The following is a 21,988-nucleotide window of genomic DNA, read 5'->3' as shown; positions in this document are numbered from 1 at the left end:
AGCCCCCACCCAGAGGCCTAGCTCAGTTCAAACCCTCCTCATATTCCCTGGCGATAGCCTGGGCTTCTGTCTTCCCCATGGCTACTCTGAATTATTAAGTTCTCCAACTCAGAGTACATCAGTGTATGGTGCCTGGTGCTTGGTTCCTTTTCTCTCTCCCCTTACCGCCCCTTTGTGTAAGAAAAATAGATCTTTTTCTGTTCCCTCCTGGGTATCTCTGCCCAGGCTGGGCTTGTACCCTGCTGAGCAACTATGGAGTCACCAGTGTTCAGAGAACACCCTTCTTCTTTACTTGTCTATCTCCCCTCCTAAGATAACCCTACCAGTCACCCAGTCTTCTTTCGGGACTTCAGGACCTAACCTTCCCCTCAGCTCCAGCCCCACTTGCCCCATGCATGCTCACTCACACTATCTCTCTCTAAGGAACTGAACCTGGGACCTGCCAGACTCCTCAGTTTTCTTGCCACATCTCACTTTCAGTTTTTCTTTCTGCTTGGTTCTTTGCGTGCAGACCTGGTGGGGTGATAACAGGAGCCCTGAAGCTAGAGGTTTCAGTTCCCACTGATGGGGCAAGCTGCCTCATACATCTTTAGAGGAAGGGAAAGGGGCTTTCTTTGGGTGCCTTTCTTACAGCTCTTTTCAAAACTGATTGGCATGATGGTGTGAGACATTTTGTCCACTAACTTGATCCTCCCCAACTCAGCAGTTCTTCGTTTAAAGGGGCCAGATTGCCACTGGAGTGGTGCATTAAGAAGGTTCTCCAGTTGGGGCTAGCAGGTGATGTATGGTAAAAGGTGCCAGATTCCCACATGGCCGACCATGGTTCAAGTCCTGGACCTGGTGACTTCCTTTCTCGCTTTCCCTTTCTCTCTCTGTCTAGTCAAATTAAAAATGACAATAATAATAAAAACAACAAATGAAATTAAATAAATAATTAGTTATTTTTAAAAAGATTCCCTGGGTTCCCATGGTATTCCCTGGCCAAAAGCTCTTTCACCTATTTCTAACCCCAGTCCAACGCTACCTGTGACAGCCCAGAAAGGAAGCCTCTCCTGCCCAGCTTTCTTCTCTGGAGAATCTAGAGTTTGCCCAGAGCTATGAGGCACATGCCATGTACATTCTCTGTTTTTCATTGATATAGAATGGAAAAATGTGCTCATGAACAGAGTTATTGTGGGGATTATGTCATAGACTTCATCTGGACTTCTTTCTCTACAAGCAGGGAGCCTAGCTTTAACCCTCTCCTACCAAGAAGTCATCCTTGGCCAAGCAAAGATGATGATAATAGTGGAGTTTACTTTTTGTAGGTAGTTTGAAAGGCTTCTTTCATCATGATTTCCCTTACTAACCATATTTAAACTTCTGTTTCTATGTGGGCTGTTGTTTTATTTTTTATTTTTTCCTACTGAGTCAAGTACTAGAAGCTTTGTCTAAGAGAAGATTCCCATAAGCCTTCTGTAGCACACCAGACTCAGGAGAGCTGTGGTCTTCTCCACCCTGGGCTTCTTCCTCCTACCTTAAGACAGAATTCTTTTCCCAGATGGGCCCGCCAACTGGAGATGGAAGGTTACGCTGTGTCCCTGGGCAAGCTTTAGAAGGTCTCCCTCTCCGATTCCCTGTCTAGTAAATAGGGCTTGAATTTAGAAACCTAAGTAGGCTGTACACAACTGCGGATGTTCTTTTTCCTTGGGTGGGTTGCAGAGAAGGAAGGACACTTTTCCACATTCTCTCTCCAGAGAATCCTCTTCAGGCCTCTGAGTACCAATTGAGAGACCCCAGTGGATCCAAACCCATGAGTTGGCCAGGAATGTCCTTGCCTTAGGAAAGTGACTAATGACATAGCAGGAAAAAAATTCCCAAAGAAACCAGGTGCCTTCTAAATGGGGTGGAAAATGGGGCTAACCCCATCATCTAGTAGTTAAGGGAGCCAGATCCCACATGGCCTACCCAACCCCAGTGAGTTCAGACCCCAACCCCAGTGGCTTGAACACTCCAGGTGCACGTTCATGTGTGCCCCAAATCCTGACTAGATGGAGAAGTGGAGAAGGGATTAAGGCATACTACACAGGGGGGGGTGCTTTCTCCCTGCTGCCACCCCCTGGCCTGTCTCTCTCTGGCAAGCATACACACCCTGTGGCAGCTAATAAATATATAAATAAACAAGGTGAGGATGAAAACCAGGGAGAAACTGCCTTCCACTTGTGTGTTCATGTGATGGACAGTTCCCGCTGATCCTCTAAGGATGTGTGGTAGGCAGGCACAGGATGTGTGCATCCCAGGGTCCTGCTGTGCCCTGGAAATCCCCCTCTCCAGGAGTCCCACGTCTGCACATGTGGGCTTTCTCCCTCCTGGCCAGGAATCACACTGTCTTCCTGAGCCATTCAGCGTAGCACCCAGTCCATGCTCAATAGCACCATGTTCCTGCCTGCCTGTCAGTCACTCTCCCCAAGGCAGATCCCTGCTGCACACATGGCAGGGCCACAGTAGAGCCTCTCCCCATCCAGGTGAGGCCAAGGAGCATTGCCAGCTTGTTCTCTCTTCTTCTCACCCCCCGCCCCCCACTCTCCTCTCCATTCAGTGGCAGTGGCCTCACACTGAAAAGGAAAGTCCTGGACCTGTGACATAATTCTCCATAATGCAAGCAGTAGCTAGGGCATAAGGTCAGAGGTCATGGTGGGGTCAGGTGGCTGACACACACTGTAACGACAAGGTGGTTAAAATTAGACCACAGAGAGGAAACTGGCAGTCTTGTGGAAATGCAGAAGTTTCCTCTGCAAGTGAGAGGCTGGGGATGCAGGGAGGCCACTGTGCGTGCTGCCTGCCAGGCTATTACTCATTTCAGCTCTGTTCTTTAATGCCTTTTAGCTCCTGCTTCTGTATTTCTAGCCTTCCTCATCACATGTTTGAATACACGCGATGGACTCATGGTTACCTGCCCCAGCCCAGGACAAGCTTTCTTCCGTCTTCAAGAAAGTAAACCCAGGACCAGGTGTCCCAGGCTCAAGCCTAACCCTCTCTGTGTAGCTGAGAATCTTTTAGGTCACCCTCCCAGGTGGTGTTCAAGTGGTAGACTTAGCCCAATTCCGGCCTATAATGGTAACAGAGGCATTGGTGATGGAGAGCCAGAACCACTCCTTAGGCAGAAGACAGCAGCGGGCTTGATGGGGCCAAGGTGGCAGAGGATAGAATCATGGAGCACACAGCTGACAGTATGTGCTGTGCTTTCCCTGGCTGGCCAGCTGGCCAAATAGGGCTCGTTTCCACTGCATCATCCACTCCCTGTGGTACCCAGCCTAGCTTCCCTGTGCCTGCCAGTCTGTACTGAGCCTCCTAGATGCCCAGTATGTAACACACAACTCTTGCCAGGGAAATATACAAGGTAGGAAGTGTCATCTTTGCCACCAGAGGCACTTCTGTCTAGATGGAGATAACACATGCACCTGTAAAATGATGCACAAGCAAAGGTAGTCCCAAGTTAGTACTCCACTGCTTGATGCAGACATACACATTCCTTTCACATTAAGAAATGGGGTGGGGGGGCCAGCAGGTGGCGTGGTAGTTAAGGACACTGGACTCTCACACTCTGTCCTTCTCTGGTAAAATTAAAATAAATAAGTAAATAAAGTTCAATAAAATAATTTTTAAAAAATGGGGTAGTGGAGCTGGCAGGGTGCTGGACTCCCACGTAGTCGACCGTGGTTCACGTCCCAGACCCGGTGGCTTAAAACTCACGCCAGGCGCGTGTGCGTGCGTGCCCAAGATCCCGAGAGGAGAATGGAGGAGAAGGGATTGCGGCGTGACCATCCCCCCGGGGGGTGATTTCTCGCTTTCTGTCTCTCTGTCTCTGTCTGGCGAGCACACGCGCCCTATAGCAAAAACCTCCCCCCCCCAAAAAAAAAATGGGGTAGTGGAGCTGGCAGGGGGCTGGACTCCCATGGGGCGGACCATGGTTTTAGTGCTGGACTCCCATGTGGCTGACCATGGTTTGAGTCCTGGACCTGGCGACTTGCTTTCTCTCTCTCTCTCTCTCTCTCTCTCTCTATCTCTCTTAATCTGTCCCTCTAAAATAAAAATAAGCAAACATAATAAAGTTAAATAAAAATTCTTTTTTTTTTTGATAGTTTTTTTGTCTATAGGGCATGTGCTCGCCAGAAAGACAGAGACAGACAGAGAGACAGAAAGCGAGAAATCACCCCCTGGGGGAATGGCCACGCCACAATCCCTTCTCCTCCATTCTCCTATCGGGATCTTGGGCACGCACGCACACGCGTCTGGCGTGAGTTTAAGCCACCAGATCCGGGACTCAAACTGCAATCGACAAGTGGGAGTTCAGCAACATAGCTATTATGTCAACTGCTGGTTCCAGTTACATAAAAAAGAAAAAAAGAAAAAAAAAAAAAAAAAAAACCCTTAAGGAAAGGAAAAAGGAAGAAAGAAATGGGGTAGTGTTTAAGGGGGGGGCAGGGCAGGGGCACGTGCTTCCCACGTGGAATGGGCTTCAGCTTCCAAGCTCCAGATCAAGCCAGCCCCTTCTCCCTTAGTGAACATGCCAGTAGGGAGCAGAGGACCTCAAGGTCAGGAATGAAGAGAAGAACAAGAAAGATAGAGGATGCTTGGAAGGCAGATGGGTTTGGAGGTGAGGGCAGCATGCGTGGTCTTGCACGAGGAAGATCCCAGACGTGGTGACTGTGGAAACCTCATCTGAAACATATAGTTGACAGATCACTCAGAATACGAAATTTCAGCTCTACTAAACCAGCCCTGGCTTCTCTGACCGCACTGGCCTGTGTGCTGGTATGGCCACATGGGAGCAGGTTGGCATGAACCCCTAAGGAACAGAGCCTGGGTGCAACACCTCCTACCTGCTCTGCCTGTGTCCCTCCTCCTGACAGTTCCCTGCCTGACCCTAGCCGCTTGAGCCTGGGAAGCTCTTAGCTGGGGCAGGAACTTGTCAGTGAAGCCCAAAATGATCTTGCTGAAATGAAACAGCCAAGAAAACCCTCATCATTCAGACTAAAAGTTCTCCTTTGAGGAGTCTGGAGAGAAGGGAGCTAGGCGAAGAGTGGAGAAAGACAGCGAGGGGTACCAGAAAGCTGTCTGCTGAGACAGCCACTTGCACTCCACTGTTCTTCCAATGATTATAGGCTAAGCTTATACCGATCTGATACATTCTTTTTTCATATCAAGATTTCATAAAAGAAAGGCAAAATCCCCGAGGGCATCTCTCATTGGTCCTGGGGTTGTCTGCTGCCCCAGAGATGACCTAAAGAGAGATGGTGGCGACTTCCTTCCCCCAAGAAGATCTGGGTTCTCAACCGTCCTTGGCCCGCTCTCACCACCTTTCACACGCACACATGCTCCTGCTCACTCTGCCTCCCTTACCCAGAGCTTTGATACACTTCATGTGCCCATCAGTCAGCAGTGTTTCTCATCTCCATCTTCCCTTTCTGAAAATGCTATTTTTCTTCTCTCCCTCTTGCCCTGTAGGTTATTGCAGCCGACTGCAAAAGGGTCACAGTGCTGAAGTATTTTCTGGAAGCCCTTTGTGGACAAGAAGAGCCTCTGCTGGCATTCAAGGGTGGAAAATATGTGTCAGTGGCACCCGTCCCAGACACCATGGGAAAGGAAATGGGAAGCCAAGAGGGAAAACAACTGGAAGATGAGGTACTATGCGGGAAGAGCCCGCTGTGGCAAAGGGAAGGCTCCCCTCCCCCCTCCGGTCCAGGCTACAGCTTCTGCTCCTGGTTATTTATAACCACTCAGAGCAGTGTCTGCATTAACCTAACCAGCCAGCTTCTCGAGAGTGCACTCTGCTGGTGCCCCTTCCTGCCAGTCCACCCCAGTGCCTCCATCTCACTCTGCTACGAGTTCCAGATGCTTCTTTTTAATGTTGCATTGGAGAAGGGAGGGAAAGAAAGAAAGAGTTTAATAATGTGCAGCTCTGGAGGCTTAGGGAAGGGAGTGGAGGGGGGGGGTGTTAGGGTTCAGGCTGAGGATCAAGTTTATAGATGTGTGGAGCTCGGTGCAGCACAGGCCTGAACTTCAGCCCCCAGCACACGTACAGGAAGAGCTGACATTGCTGGCCTCGTGTGGAAAATCACCCCCCCTCCCCCGGCCTACCCTCCCTGCCTCTCTCCCTCCCTCCCTCCCTCCTGCACATCCTGATGTGATTAAGGAATTCTCCTCTTGTTTGTTTGCCCTTGGTTGTTCCTGTAGCCCTTGCTTCACTCCAGACCATGTGTATATGTGTGTGTTTGTGCATGTGTGTGCATGAGCCCATGTACCCACCCCTATAAAACCCCACTGCTATGCTCTGCTGTGCATGTGTGTGTCTTCTGGGGGTGATTGTTGATGTGAGTCTGTGTGTGTTGGGTTTGTGTATCAGATTAAGTGAACACTGCTGCCAGCTTCCCCGCTGTCTGTGGGTTCTGAGTAAATGTGAGTGTGTGACGGTGTTGGAGCATGTGTGCGTTTAGTATCACTGCCAGCTGCCCTGCTGTGTGTCTGGGTGTGGGTAACGCTGTCTGGGTATGTGCGCACACACCTCACTTCGGCCCGAAGGTTGACTCTTTACTTCTTTTTAACCCCCCAATGTTAAAGACAGGGGACTTAGTGGGAAGGAACATGGGACTGAGGGAAGGGACGGAAGCAGTTCTAGCCAGAGGCCAGGTCACCCATAGGCCAGTGCAGTCATTTGGCCCGCAGCAGTCTCAAGCGCCCAGTGGAGCAGGGCGGGGTGTGGGGATGAAATCAGCAACAGGCCAAGGAAGCCAGATGTCAGCTGGAAGCTGTCGTTTGTGATCTGAAGCAGTGATAGAGTGGCCACCTTTGGATCAGAGTCTTCAGAGCAGCAGAGTCTTGGACTGGCTTCATTAGAATAGCTGGAGAGCCCCACCCCACCCCTGATGACACAGGGCTCAGCTTCCAGAACAGAGGTGGTTCCAGGGAGAAGGCTGAGTCCATGATTCCAGGCTCTCCAGATGAAACCTGGGCTGGGAATAACGGGAAAGAGTGAGCTGTCAGCATGGGAGGAGGCAGTGGGGTTGCCAAACCCATTGGGGTGTCCAGACTTGAGGTGGGCACAACAGTGCCACCCAAGCCCTGGGCGCTGTCAGTAAGTTATCTTACCCACACTTTAAGGCTGAGGCAGGCAGCGCAAAGTGAGCAAGGCTGACTCTGGGCTTGCCATGAGAGAGCGTCCTCTCACCAGGGGTGTCTGCAGTACCAAACCCAGCCAGGCTGGTAAGACCCGGAGAGAGGGGCTGAGCAGAAAAGCCATGATAGGGTTTCTTCCACTCTGAGAAGGGTTAGACCAGCTCTCTGGTCCCAGATCTGGGCTGTGCCATGCTCTTTCTCCTTCCGAGGTTTATTGACCAGACAAAGGTTATGACCACACCAGGCTGCCCACTTCTTCGTTTTCCCACGAGCCTCTTGGGTTCCTTTATGTTAGTGGCCCCTGGGAAATCCTACTTACCCTGGTCTGTGTAATTTCATAACCCTGCACTTCCTCGTTTGCTGTGAGAGCTGAGTGAACCTCAGACAAGCTTCTCTGACCCTCTTTTGACCTCAGACAAGCTCACTCTAAGCCCCACGATAACCCTGTGTATCTCTGGCCAAAGCAGGCAGGGACAGTGTTCCCCCATAGAGCAGGCAGGCATCTTTTCCCACTTATTTCAATGCAGGTTAACCCAGTGAACAAGAAAGTAATGTGGTCTTCCTCATTCTGCTGGCTACGGCCTCTCTGTGACACTATAGTGCGTGTGTTGTCAGATGAGTGCTGACTGTGGACAACACTTCAGGCCACAGATACCTCTTAGGATAGCGCAGTTTTGGCCCCATCCCCATCTCACCTCTCCCTAAATTGTAAGACTGAGTCATTTAACTGATTAGGAAAGTTAGGGAGAGAGGGTTCTTTAGACATCGTCTTCGTGAACAGAACAGAATCCAGTTCCTCAGGGAGACTGCCCATATACCTGTCTTCCTCCCCCTAGATTCTGCTCACAAGACATCCCCCCATCACTTACCTACCCAACATATTACTGACCATTTTCAGCAAGCGATCCATCCGAATAGCATCTTGAGATGGACAGAGAGAGAAGAAATCAGTCTGTAGTGAACGGGTCCAGGATGGGCTATGGCAGGCCTGACATAGCAAAGCCACTTGGACCTGGCCTGGGCTTGCTGTCTGGATTCAGAACCTGTGGATGTGCCCATTACTGTTCGTAAGAGCAGACTTTGGAGTCAGACTCAGTTCAGTTGGTATCCCTGCTCTACCATTTACTAGCTATGTATGTAAACATGAGCAGGTTGCTTAACGATAAGCCTCACTTTGTACATTTATAAAACGGGTGGGGAAAGCACCTACTTCACAGGTCATTGTAAAGGTTGAATGAGTTAACATTTGAGAAATGCTTGGCCTCGTGCCTGGCCAGTAATCAGTGCTCAGTAAGTGGTAGCCATTGTCATAATCATTGTCATTATTCAGTTAGAAACACAGGAATGTTTCCTAATAAATCACTACCCATGTACCCATTTCTAACTCTGTCCCTTAAAGGATGCTGTCTTGGGCAGCTGCACATTCTCTACCGACCAAGGCCAAAAGTGAGAGAGTAAGGAATGGAGCCTGGGACCACCCGGGGAGCGTCGGCTGCTGAGAATCGGGGCTGTAAGCAGGGGGGTGCCATCCCTGGGGACTGCTCCACCAGCCTGGCAAGAGGCTCCTTAAGCTAGCCAGCCGCCTCCTACCCTGCCCAGGCCCTGGAAGGGCAGCTAAGCAAGGTCATGTCATGTGAATTCCTGTAATGGGGCCCAGCAGTCCCCACACCACCAGGCTGTAGTCTTGAAAAGAAACCAGGGCAAGGTCTGCTGAGCTACAGCATCTGCTCCCTGACACTGTCTGGGGCAAGGGAGCCTCCACGCCTAACTCCCAGCTGTTGGCCAGAGTTGATCCCTATCAGATCATTAGCATGAATTGCACTTAAATTGTGTGGTTTAGCTTTCTGTGTTGTTTCTCCCCTTGAATCATTTGTGATTTCACAACGAAAATGGGCCCAAAGTTTGACTTTGTAACGAGAGAGCAAAGAATCTAAGTATAAGCATGCAAGTGTATATGTGTGACTGTGAGTGACTCACCCCTCCATAAGGAAAGAGCCCTAGAGTTTGAAAGGGAGTAAATTGGGGAGATAACAGCTTCTCTCAACCCGCCTTGGCTGAGTAGAGAGAAGCACACACTGCGCAACCCTTGCAAAGGATGGTCCCAGTGTGAGGGGCGGGAAGGGCAAAAGGTGGGCTCGTAAGTGCTGTGGGCTCAGTCTTCACTTTGCCCTGGTCTGCTCCACCACCCAAAGGAGGAAGACGTGGTGATTGAAGACTTTGAGGAAGATTCAGAGGCCGAAGGCAGTGGAGGTGAGGATGACATCAGGGAACTTCGGGCCAAGAAGCTGGCTCTGGCCAGGAAGATAGCTGAACAGCAGCGTCGCCAAGAAAAGATCCAGGTGAGACCCGCCTGGGGAAGGTGGTTCCCACTGGGGTTGTGGCTGTATGGGGCATGAGGGGCATATGGGCTGGAAGCAGGAAGGGTTCCAATGTCCTTCCCAGTGCTCAGCCTGTTCTCTCACTCTACCACTGAGTTCTGGTTCCATGTTCGGTGCTACAGTCTCCCTCATCCTTTGCGCCAAAGAGAATTAGAAATGAAGATGTATTACTGCACATTACACATATGTGGTCTTTCATACAATTTCAGGGGTTTCAAAGTTCCCTTGAACTGTATCCAGATCCTTCTGAAAGGCCATTCTTAGTTGAGAACACCCAATCTCAAGAGGAGAGAGTGCCATAGGTACAGTCTACTTGCCTGGCTTTCCACTTTAATGGCAGAGGCCCCTCTGGACAGGACATTCTCTGCATCGTCCCAGGAAGAAACTTTTGGGTTGTTGGGAAAGTCATGACACATTTTTGCATAGAAAACTATACCATGATTTTGCCAATGATCTAATAATGAATCTCTGCACAGGGACTTAGATCATTATCAGCCCTCTTGGGAACCCTTCTTCCCTTCCAGCTCATTTTTCTTTAGGGCTCTCCCAAGTCTGTCCCCTCACTAGCAGTCCACTTCCCTTTACTGGCGTCTCAGGACAGAAGGGGCAGATCCAGTCATGCTCCCTCCTTTAACTGTGTGCATGGGGAGGCAACAAACCATCCTGCTCAGCCTCTTCTCTCTTCAGCAGCCCCCTCCTTTGGCACTGGGCTTCATACCTGTGATCAAGCAGAGCTGATTACAACCCGGACTCCACCACTTAAATAGCTTTGTAACAATGGGCAAAGTATTGAACCTGAGCCTGTTTGCTCATATGTAAAATGAACATAATAGAACCACTCTAGAGTCTCTGAGGCCCACACACAACAGTGCATGTAAGACACTTAGCACAAGACACAGCACTTAGTGTGTGCTGAAATTTGTCTCCTTGTTCTGTCTCAAGAGGTAGAATGAATACCAGTTGGGATCCTTTGTTTTTTATTTATATTTTTTTTTGCCAGAGGGTGTGTGCACTCACCAGAAAGAGATAGACAGGCAGAGGCAGAGGGAGAAAGCACCTCCTAATGGGGTGTAGTCATCCCACCATCCTTTCTCCTCCATCTCTCCATCCTGGTCAGGACCTACCTTGGCATGTACACATGCCTGGCATGTTTTTGAAGCAACTGAGCCAAGATTCAAACCATCCCTTGGTCATGTGGGATCTGGTTTCCTTAACCACCAGGCAACAAGGTCAGCCCAGGATTCATTGTCCTTTAGACATATGAGGGAATTTCAAAAACTCCATGGAAAGTGGAGTTAAAGTATATGTTAATTTTGGTGCCCCCCAAAAAATGAAGTCTTTGCGGTTTCTTCAAACTACACATTTTCTGTGAACTTTTTGAAGCCCCTCACAGTCATGGCCCCGCTGCCGTTGGTATCAAGTGTGGATTGGAGTCAGCATCATCTTTTGCGTTGCGGCTGCCTCCTCATTCCTAGTGGGCCTGTGTGTACACCTCTGTGGCCCCCAGAGCAGCTCCCTCCTCAGCCTTCAGTCCTCCTGTCCCATGACTCTCCTCTTACCATTCGTCTGCCCAGAAGTCCTGTCTCCACTTACCACCCCCACTGTTGACTCCCAGCCAAGCAGTTAAAGAAGCCCTTGAATCCGAAATCACTAAGGACCTGTCTTACCAAATCTCAGTCCTTGTCGTAGTCGACTTCCCTGTAGTTTCGGGCCCACTTTCCTTCACATTAGCACAAGTGAATGAACGCTTGTCTTCTCCCTGTTGAGCAGACCAGTCACCTAGGCTTCCTCACCACTCTTCTTTTATAGTCTCCTCCTTCCTATCTATTACTTCTTAGTCTCAGCAAGCTGAGTTGGTCTGCAGCAAATATTTGTTCAGTGACTTAATAGATGGTAGCAACCAGAGCAGCATTTTAAATTCCCCTGGCTTTTAACCCCTTGTATCTAATTTTTTTATCTGCTCTCTCATTTATTCTCTCCTCTCCCCTCTGTTCCCATTACCACTACTGATACTCTAGCTCAGGAACTTGCTATAGTTGTGTTAATAGCAACCAAGGCCTCTGTATTACACAGCTCCAGGGAGCCACTGGCCTCCCGGTATGTGCACAGCACCTCCTGGAGTTGTGTAGTGCACCCTGTAGTCTCTCCTGCTTCACCCCACTCTCCCCAGCATATTACTCTCCACCCCACTGAGCCATTCACATGCTAGAAATCATTGTTCTGGTAGTAAAATAAGTCTGATTGGGCCAGCAGGTGACATGGTGGTTAAGGCACTGGATACCACATTGCCAGCTCTGTGGTTGAGTCCTGTCCGGTAGCTTAAAAACACTCCAGGCATGTGTGCCCAAAATCCCAAGAGGAGAATGAAGAGAAAGGTGTTCAGCATGATCCCCCTGGGGAGTGATGTCTCACTTTCTGGTCTCTCTGCCTCTCTCGGGTGAGCACACATGCCCTATGGCAAAAATCTAAAATAAATAAGATCTGACTTTCTATTATGGTTTTTAGGGCTCTCTGGTCTGTTCTCAGTCTGTTTTTCAAATTCTTCTCTCACTGCCTCATTCCCCATGAGCCCTTACTAGCTCTAGGACCTTGGGCAAATTACTTAGTGTCTCTGAGTCTGCTCCCTCATTTCCAAAATGTAAGCGGCACTGGCACCTACCCGTGAGAGCTAAGTTGCTCTGAGGCCTCGGAGTGGATGACAGTAGATGTACAGGGTCTGTCCAGATGCTGAGCCCTCCTGTCTGACAGCGATACTCTGCTTCCTCAGCACACTGTCCCTAAACATGCTCTGCCCTGTCCCACTCTCAGATCTTTAAGGCTGTCTTTCAAACCAGGGTATCCTTTTCTCTCCACACTTCCTGTTACCTGTTGAAATTCTGTCCCTCCTTCAATCCCCAGATGAAACTCCATCTCCCCAGTGAAGCCTTCCCAGATCCCCCCAGGAGAACTTCATCTCTCTCTACTCAGTGTTCCCGTAGCATTGATTTATCCTTCGTTTTGGAGCTGCTGTCATGTCTCATGTTACAGTTATTTCTGGACCTGCTCCCCGCTCTGCTCCGTGAACTCTCTAGAATCAGGGACTGGGTCTGCTGTCTGGATTCAGAACCTGTGGATGTGCCCATTACTGTTCGTAAGAGCAGACTTTGGAGTCAGCTCAGTTTGGCAAGTGGTGGTGAGCCTTTACTATGCTAGTGACCAGGAGACACAGGAGTGAACAAAAAGTCCGCATTCCGGGGTGGGCAGTAGTAGGGAACCCACTTTTAAACGAGTGGCTTGAAATGAGAATGAGCGTTGTTACAGGAGAAAAGTGCAGGATGCTACAGGGGTTTGTCCCTGTCTGTGGTACCTTGTCCAGCATTGCCTCCCAGAGCAGCAACAAGCAGTGCCTTCAAAATGGGAGGTCTTCTGGGGGGTCACTGGGTAGCATGATGACTAAGGCATTGGATTCCCACATGGCCAACCGTGGATTGAGTCCCAGACCTGGTGACCTGAAAATCACTCCGGGCAGGTGTGTGTACATGCCCAGAATCCCAGGAGGAGAATGGAACAGAAGGAATTGCAGAGTGACCATCTGCCCTGGGGGGTGATTTCTCACTTTTCCTCTCACTGTATCTCTCTGGCTAGCGTATACACTCTATGGCAAATACCATAATTTAAAGAGGAAGAAGAAGAAAATTGGAGGTCTTCTGTAAGCCTTGACTTTAAGTGCCCTGGTTGGCCCTGTCCAACAGGCCTGTTCTCCCCCATCAGCTTCTTTAGAGGAGGCTGCTCAGGCCTAGGCATTAAGGGCCTGCTGCAGGCCAGAGCCAGGGTTGCTGTGGCCCCTTTAAGAACAGGCCCCACATGCACCGCTGCTGGCGGCCCTGCCTCCTGTCAGCCTCCTTCCTCCAGCCTCACAGCCACAGGAGGATTTCTCAGCAGAGGAAAAATTCCCCCCTTCCCTTCACCCCCCTCTCTTTAATGCCCGGGGCCCTTCACTTCCATAATTCTTCATTTTCCAGCCTTGAACGTAAGCCAGACACATCTGTCTGGCCATATGCGTGAACCCTGGAGTCTGTGCCGAGGTGGCTGTAAAACAGGGCCGGTGAAGGCCCTTCTGGGAGAGCACACACATGTGTGTGCCCTCGGGCCATTGGCTCCCTGCCCAGAACCACGGGGGCTTCAGTGCTCCAAACCCATGTTAACCTTTTCTTATTTTTCCTCTTTTTGTTTAATTTAAGGGGGGAAAATCCCAAGGAAAAGGTATAAATTGTCTTGGGAGTGGGGGAGAAGCTCCTAACTAGAGAGGCCATTATTGTTGGCAGGTACCTAGGTCACACTAATACAATAAGGAAGAAAGGAGCATCGAGTGAATTAAGATCGGAGAGATGGGCTGTAAATTACACTGCTCTGAACTCCATCAGTCTCCAGGGTGTTAACCGAGAGGTGTAAGGCAAGTCCCCAGCTCCCCGCGCCTTTTACAGATGCAGCAAAACAGGAACCACACATGTTTGGGGAAGGGGATATGAAGATGGGGTTGAAAAAAATCCTCCTGGCCCCCACGATGGCTATAAAGTCCAAGTGAAATCTGGGCTCTAGCCACACCCCCACTTCCTTGCTCCCACCTAGACCCCTGGGCTTAAGCTCATCTATGGGGATTGGGGGGGGGCGGTGAGGCCTGGCCTCCCTCCACAGCCTGTCCCTCCCTGCTTCCGGCGTTGCACAGAGGCTGGTGAGTGGGGCCGACTGGAGGTCAGGAAAGGGGTGTGGGGAGCTCTAAGGGCCTGTGCAGCTGGAGCTGCAGCGCCCAGGCAGGCCCTGGATGCTGGGGGCAACAGGCCCGCCCACCTGGGGCTTTGAGGCCACACTCTCCAGCTCAGCCCAGGCTTCGCCTTGTTGCCTGAGACAGCTCTTTATATTGGGTTGGTTCTGCCCACCTTGCTGCTTTTGCCTGAGTTCTTTTCATTCCCGTTGCCATTCTTGGGAGGTGTCCAGAGACCAGAGCAGGGTAGGTACATGGTTTGTCTGGGAAATTGGACAGTGTTTCATTCCTAACCAGGCCCCCAGGGCAAAGCAGTCACTGCAAATCCTCCTCCAGGCATGAGGCGTGGCTTCTTGGCACCTCATGCTGGCCTCTGACTGTGTTACTCTCCCCCCTCCCTGCCTCCTCACTGCCTCCACGAGGCTTTGCTGTGATTTGTGCTGCTGTCGGGCGGGGTCAGGTTTCCTGAGTGGTTGCAAACATCCCACCTGAAACATAACAGGCTCTTCCTCTGGCCACAGCTATTGTTTCCCTCAGCATTATGGCCACAGTCTTGCTCTGTAGCCAGCAATGACATGTGTTCTGAAAATAACTTCACTCCCCTGTCCCCTTCCCGCCCACCCACCCTCCTGAAGATGCAGTCACTCCTTTGTGGTGGCCCCAGGAGTTTCACTCTAAAAATAGCTGCAGTCCATTCACACTGCCACCCAGCTGGGGGTGGGGGGGCACTGTGGAACAATGGGGTATGCACAGAGTCCCCCACACCTGTATGGACGCTAGCGGAAGGCAGACACTCAGCCCTGGCTCCTAGCTGTCGGAGGCAGGGTGGGAGCCAGCATACTACCAGGCCAGGGGCACGTTCACGCCAGGGCAGGAAAGCACATCAGCCTGCAGAGCTGGGCAGCCGCCCACCCCAGCCTGGTCCAACCTCAGCTAACTGGTGTTCTGGTTGCTCCTGCTCCCCAGGCTCCAGCATCATCCACAGGGTCCTGTCCTGCAGAATGGGCAGGCTGTTAGCCAAGACGCTCTTAGACTGCTGTGGAAAGCAAGCTCAACTGTGTCATGCTCCGTCACTCCCTCTCCTTCAGGAATGGATTTCTTTAGTTTTTACAGAGCAAGAGTTATATAGGTTAAAATTCAGATTGGGTCAGCAGGTGGAGTGGAGGTTAAGCCACTGGATTCCCACATGGTGGACCTCGGTTCAAGTCCCGTACTCAATGGCTTGAAAATCATACCAGGCATGCATGCGTGCATGTCCAAAATCCAGAGAGGAGAAAATGGTTGTGTCATGGCTATCTTCTTTAGGAGGTGATTCCTCACTTTCTCTCTATCTGTTGAGCACATGTGCCCTATGACAAAAACATTTTTAAAAATTTCAGATTATAAGATGTCTTCAATTCTGAGACCCCTATAATATGTTAAGCTTCGTGGTAGGTATTATAAAAGAAACCATAAGAAAAGTAGGCTGTTCTTGGACCAATAGGTAGCATAGCAATAGGCTAGATCCCACATGGCCGACTACACAGTTTGAGTCCTGGACCTGGTAGCTTGAAAAATATGCCACCTGTGTGTGCATGCATGCCCAAAATCCCAAGAGGTGAATGGAGAAGGGGTTGTGACTATGTGGCCATCCCCTGCCAGGTGTCCCTCACTCCCAACCCTATACCCCACACCCCCGTCTCTCTGGTGAGTACACACAGCCTATAGCAAAACTAAAAAAAAAAAAAAAAAAAAAAAGGAAGAAAAGCAGGCTATTTTTCATGAGTACCTTACACTCTAGTTTGAAAATAAGATCAGGGGCTAGCAGATGATGTGGTGGTTAAGGCACTGGACTTCCACATGGCCAACTGCAGTTTGAGTCCCGAACCTGGCGGCTTGCTTTCTCACTTTCCCTTTTCGCTCTCTTAGTCTCTTTCTGGATCCAGCAGGTAGCATAGTGGTTAAAGGCGCTGGACTCCCATCTGGTTGACTACAGTTTGATTCCTGGACCTAGCAACTTACTTTCTCACTTTCCCTTTCTCACTCACTCGCTCACTCGCTCTCTCTCTCTGTTCAAATTGAAAAAATAAAATAATTATTGGGACCAGCAGGTGGCATGGTGGTTAAGATGCTGGACACTCCCACATGGCCAACCGTGATTCAAGTCCTGGACCTGGTGGCTTGCTCTCTCTCTCTCTGTGTCTCTTTCTCTGGTCAAATTAAAATTAATGAATGAAGTAATAAAATTAAATAAATAATTTTAAAAACAATTCTTTAAAAATAATAAAATATTAAAAATCAATCCTCATAAAACAAGAAATAGCAAACAAATTGTCATAAATACAGTTTTTAAAAAAGAAAACTAGCGCTCTTCTCATTAGCGACCTGAGGTGATCTTTGAAAATGGTCTGCTATTTACATGACCCAGAGAACCCCACAAAGTCATGCAAGTCAAGAGGTTCAAATCTTTGTGTTCATTTTAAGAACACTCGTGAAACTGCCCAGGCTATCAAGGGTATGCATATCTGAAAAGCCACCAAGTATCTGAAGGATGTCACTTTACAGAAGCTGTGTGTGCCATTCTGTCGTTACAATGGCGGAGTTGGTAGATGTGCCCAGGCTAAACAGTGGGGCTGGACACAAGGCCGGTGGCCCAAAAAGAGTGCTGAAGTTTTGCTGCACATGCTTAAAAATGCAGAAAGTAATGCTGAACTTAAGGGGTTAGATGTGGATTCTCTGGTCATTGAGCACATTCAGGTGAACAAGGCACCCAAGGTGCACCATCGTACGTACAGAGCTCATGGACGGATTAACCCATACATGAGATCCCCTTGCCACAGCGAGATGATCCTCACTGAAAAGGAGCAAATTGTTCCTAAACCGGAAGAGGAAGTCACACAGAAGAAAAAGATATCCCAAAAGAAACTGAAGGAAAAAAAAAAAAAAAAACTTAAGGCCCGGGAATAAAGTCAGTATAAAATAAATGTAGATAAAAGTTAAAGGAAAAAAAAAAGAAAACTAGCACATACTGAGCTCTGTGGTACTTTGGAGAGATTTTTGCTATAGGGCTCGTGTGCTCAATAGGGAGACAGAAAGTGAGAAATCACCCCCCAGTGGGGATGGCCATGCCATGTTCCCTTCTCCATTCTCTTCCCAGGATTTTGGGTACATATGTGCCTGGCATGAATTTGAAGCCACTGGATCTGAGACTTGAACCGTAGTCTGCCATGTGGAAGTCCAGCAATGTAACTGCTATGCCATCTGGTGGCCGCAGGCTCTCTGGGACTTTAGAGTGTCAGCAGCATCCTTCCCATTAGCAATGTATCCTAAATGAAGGTGCTAATCCTGCTGTGCCCAGGGAGGCCGCTGGGGACGCTGCTTGCTCTGCTTGGCAGATTCAGCACCTGCACCCTTCAGTTTATGCTGGCTCAGGGAGGATCTGCCTGCCTATGATTATCTCACCATCTATTTCTACTTTTTATTTTATTAACATTTCCAATTTTTCACTTTTCATTTAAATCAGCATAGTTTTTTTTATAATGAATTCTCTTTTTTTTACATTTAAAAAATATTTTCTAAAGATTTATTTGTTTAATTTCACTTGTTATTATTACTTTTTAATTTGACCAGAGAGAGAAAGAAAGGGAAAGGGAAAAAAGCAAGCCACCAGGTCTAGGACTTGAACCATGGTCAGCTATGTGAGACTTTAACCACCATGCCACCTGCTGGCCCTAAAAAATATATATTTTTTAAAGAATTATTTATTTAATTGTATGTATTCATTCATTTATTTTTCATTTGACCAGACCAGACAGAGAAAGACAGACACACAGAGAAAAGGAAAGTGAGAAACCAAGCCACCAGGTCTGGGACTCAAACCATGGTCGGCCATGTAGGATTGTCCAGCTCCTCAACCACCACACCACCCGCTAGCCCCTTTATTATTATTATTATTATTATTATTATTATTATTAATTTGCTACAGGACACATGCACTCACCAGAGAGAGAGGGACAGTAAGGAAGTAAGCTACCAAGTCCAGGACTTGAACCATGGTTGGCCATGTGGAAGTCCAACACCTTAACCACCATGCCACCTGCTGATGCTGAATTCTCTTTATTTTTTACGTTTTTTTTAAAAAGGTTTTTACCATAGGGCGTGTGCGCTTTCCAGAAAGAGACAGTGAGAGGGAAGGTAAAAAATTGCCCCCGCAGGGGATGGCCACACTTCTTACAATCCCTTCTCCATTCAGGATTTCAGGCATGCATGCACATGCACCTGGAGTGATTTTCAAGCTGCCAGGTCCAGATTCCAACCACAATCAACTACATGGGAGTTTAGCACCTTAACCACTACCCTACCTGCTGGCCCCAGTTTTTACATTTATTTCATCTTAAACTTGTGTAACTTGTAATACTGTTTTAAAATACCCAAGACAGAGGCTGGCAGGTAGCATGGTGGTTAAGGCACTGGACTCGCACATGGTCAACTGCGGTTCATGTCCCAGACCTGGTGGCTTGCTTTCTCACTTTCTCTCGCTCTCTCTAGTCAAATTTTAAAAATAATAATAATAAATAAAATTAAATACATAATTTTTTAAAAATCAAAGACAACCACCCGCATGTGGCATCGTGGCTAATTTGCTTGATTCCCACATTGCCGATGGAGTACCAGTCTGGCAGCTTGAGCATCACACCAAACACGTGTGCACACATGCCCAAAATCCCAGGAGGAAAAGGGATTGCAGCGTGGCCATCCTCCCAGTTGGTAATTTCTCACTTTCCTTCTCTCTCTCTCTGCTTGTCTTTCTCTGGCAAAATGTACACCTTGTAACAACAACAACAAAAAGATTTATCTTTAAGTAATAGATCTATCATTTTAATTTTTTATAGTATTTAAAATTTATTTTATAAACTCTTTTCCCTTATTTATTTACATTTAATCATTATATATCTTTATAGCACATAGTATGATTTTTCAAAGCATACCTGCATTGCATGTCAGTCAAGTCAAAGATATTACTATATATATCATCCTCAGTAAGTAACTTTCCATTATCGTGTCTGTTAATTTTTTTTCCTGAGACCCTCCCTCCCACCTCCCTCAACATAGTTTTTTTCTTCATTCTTTTTTAATTGCCAGAGGGCATTTGATCTTGCAGGGTATGGTGAGTAGTGGAAGCACTCCCCAGTGGAGTATGGTCATGCCACAATCCCTTCTTTCCCATTTCTCCATCCTGTTCGGGATATGGAGAATACACACACGTGTCCAGCTGTTTTTCAAGCCACTTCGGCCAGGATTCAAACCATGGCTGACCATGTGGGATCCAGCCCCCTTAAGCACTAGGCTACTAAGCCAACTCACCATCCACAGTTTTTAAAAAAGTGCTATGAGTCTTATAAAAGAAATCAGTAGTCCTCTGCCTTACCCCTCAATACCCTAGCTCTGCTCGCTACTAGCTTTGACGTTTTACCCCACTTAATACATAGAAAATGAAAAATAGAGTCGAGCAAGAAGAAATGAAACCAATCTTTGTTGAGTTACTAATACATGTATCAGGGCCAGCCAGTGGCATGGTGATTAAGGAGGCTAGATCCTACATGGCTGACTGCACAGTTTGAGTCCCAGACCTAGTGGCTTGAAAGACATATTGAGTATGTGTGCATCCATGCCCACAATCCCAAGAAGAGAATAGAAGAGAAGGGATTGGGAACCAGCAGTTAGCGTAATGGCTATGTTGCTGGACTCCCACGTAGTCGACCGCGGTTTGCGTCCCGGACCCGGTGGCTTAAAACTCACGCCGGGCGCGTGTGCATGCATGCCCAAGATCCTGAGAGGAGAATGGAGAAGGGATTGCGGCGTGGACATCCCCCTGGGGGGTGATTTCTCGCTTTCTGTCTCTATGTCTCTCTCTGTCTGTCTGGTGAGCGCACGCGCCCCATAGCGAAAACCTCTCAGAAACAAAAAAGAGAAGGGATTGACATGTGGCCATCCCCCCAGGGGGTGATTTCATCTCTCTGTGTGTCTGTCTGTCTGTCTGTCTGTCTCTCTCTCTCTCTCTCTGTCCCTGTCCCTGTCCAGCAAGCACACACACACCCCATGGCAAAAATTTTTTAAAAATTCAAAATACATGTCGGGACTGGTCTCATAGCTCAACAGTCAAGGGAACTGGATCTCACATGACTGACAGTGGTTCTGATCCCAACTCTGGAGGCTTGAAAAACACTCCAGGCACATGTACATGCATGCCTAGAATCCTGATAGCAGAGAGGAATGAAGGAGGAAGGATTGCAGCATCACTGCGCCCTGTTGGAGGGCATTTTTCCTTTCTATGTCTCTTTGGCAAGCACATGTTCCTTTTTTCTTTTCTTTTCTTTTCTTTTCTTTTTTTTTTTTTTTTTTTTTTTTTTTTTTTTGTAGAGGTTTGGCGAGCGCACGCTCACCAGAAAGAGAGAGACAGAAAGCAAGAAATCACCCCCCAAGGGGGATGGCCACGCTGCAGTCCCTTCTCCTCCATTCTCCTCTCAGGATCTTGGGCAGGCACGCACGCGTGCCCGGTGTGAGTCTAAGCCACCGGGTCTGGGACGCAAACCACGGCTGACTACATGGGAGTCCAGCAACATAGCCATTACACTAACTGCTGGTCCCAGCACATGTTCCTTCTGACAATAAAGGAAAAAATATGTATTTGTTAGGCACTTGATTAGGTATTTTTTTTGTATAAGGTAGATATGGAAATGCAAAACTTGTGATTTCTGGTGAAGACATTGCTCTGGCCAAAGAGGCCCAGAGACAAATGATTTCCTCACCCTGCAGAACACAGCAGCCACACTCTTGTCGAGCCCCTAAGCTGAGGGAAGGCCTTGTTCTGGTCTGGCTGCTTCATGACCTGGGTTCCCCAAGTTCCACAGTTCCTGTGTCAGAAGTTGCATTGCTTTTATTTGTAATTCTCAGTGTCTCAGTTTTTAGTGGGTCAACCTAATAAAAGCATCCCCACTGTATGGAAGAAGGAACTTAACCTGTAAAAGAGCCCTTCCTGGGGATGCAAGCCCATTAGCTTCCCCTTTGTGTGTTTGTGTGTATGATCTCTTTCCCGTTCTCCACCAGCCTGCTCTAGGGAACTCCCATGGCTCAGAGAAAACTGGTTCCTTAGCACCTTCCAGAAACAGAATTCTTTTTTCTTCCCCACTTTATGCTGACTTGTTCCTCACTGTCACCAGTCTGATTCTGAGTGGTCATGCTTTCCTTGCGTTCCCAGTACACTGTCCAGGGGCCAATCTTCGCCGCAGCCAGAAGGGTTCCTATGGAACTCTCCTTCCGGGTCAGCACGCTTGACTCCAGGCCAGGCCCCTTCTGTCTGAATCACAGCATTCCGATTGTTCCCCCCTTTCCCCCCATCAGAGGCTTCTGCAGCTTTTTACTCATCCAAACAAAAATAAATCTCACTACCGGCCTCTGAACTCCACAGCAGCATGCTTCCCCTGCTCCCCAAGTGTCCCGTGGCTGTGAGTGGGGACTTGGCACTCTCCCCGCCGACATCACTTTCTCACTCCCTGCGCATCCTGTGTCCTTCTCTCACCGTGCGACCCAGAGATCAGAATGGGACGTGACGGCCGGCACAGGCGCCGTGCACAGCTGCCAGGAATCTGACGGGTAAAATCTGGAAAAGTTGGGAGGGCAAAAGCCAAACACACACACACACACACACACACACACACACACACCACCACCACAA

General features: G+C 48.7%; 1 protein-coding gene, 1 long non-coding RNA gene and 1 pseudogene across 8 annotated transcripts in view; 2 read left to right on the top strand and 1 right to left on the bottom strand.

The window, feature by feature from the left end:
- The window catches only part of SMG6 (SMG6 nonsense mediated mRNA decay factor), a 310,391-nt gene that overhangs the window by 276,150 nt on the left and 12,253 nt on the right, over positions 1-21,988 (top strand). For all 6 annotated transcript variants that reach the window (XM_006167566.3, XM_027767920.1, XM_027767919.1 and 3 more), the window contains 2 exons: positions 5,488-5,664; positions 9,348-9,494. In XM_006167566.3, the coding sequence (XP_006167628.1) occupies positions 5,488-5,664; positions 9,348-9,494 (324 nt within the window). The remainder of the gene's footprint in view (positions 1-5,487; positions 5,665-9,347; positions 9,495-21,988) is intronic.
- On the bottom strand, positions 6,558-11,321 carry LOC114005907 (uncharacterized). Of its 2 annotated transcripts, none has more exons than XR_003547700.1 (4): positions 11,201-11,321; positions 10,193-10,251; positions 7,129-8,198; positions 6,558-6,992 (listed from the first exon to the last, which is right to left on the bottom strand). It is a non-coding gene; the product is annotated as an uncharacterized LOC114005907 (long non-coding RNA). The 2 variants fall into 2 exon arrangements; XR_003547701.1 differs by having other exon boundaries at positions 8,045-8,198.
- Positions 16,573-17,220, top strand: LOC106733767 (60S ribosomal protein L17 pseudogene; annotated as a pseudogene).

This window comes from Tupaia chinensis, unplaced genomic scaffold (assembly GCF_000334495.1).
Source record: "Tupaia chinensis unplaced genomic scaffold, TupChi_1.0 Scaffold144899_1, whole genome shotgun sequence".
Taxonomy (NCBI): domain Eukaryota; kingdom Metazoa; phylum Chordata; class Mammalia; order Scandentia; family Tupaiidae; genus Tupaia; species Tupaia belangeri.
The sequence above is the reverse complement of the archived record's forward strand: the minus strand, read 5'-3'. Positions and strand labels throughout refer to the sequence as shown.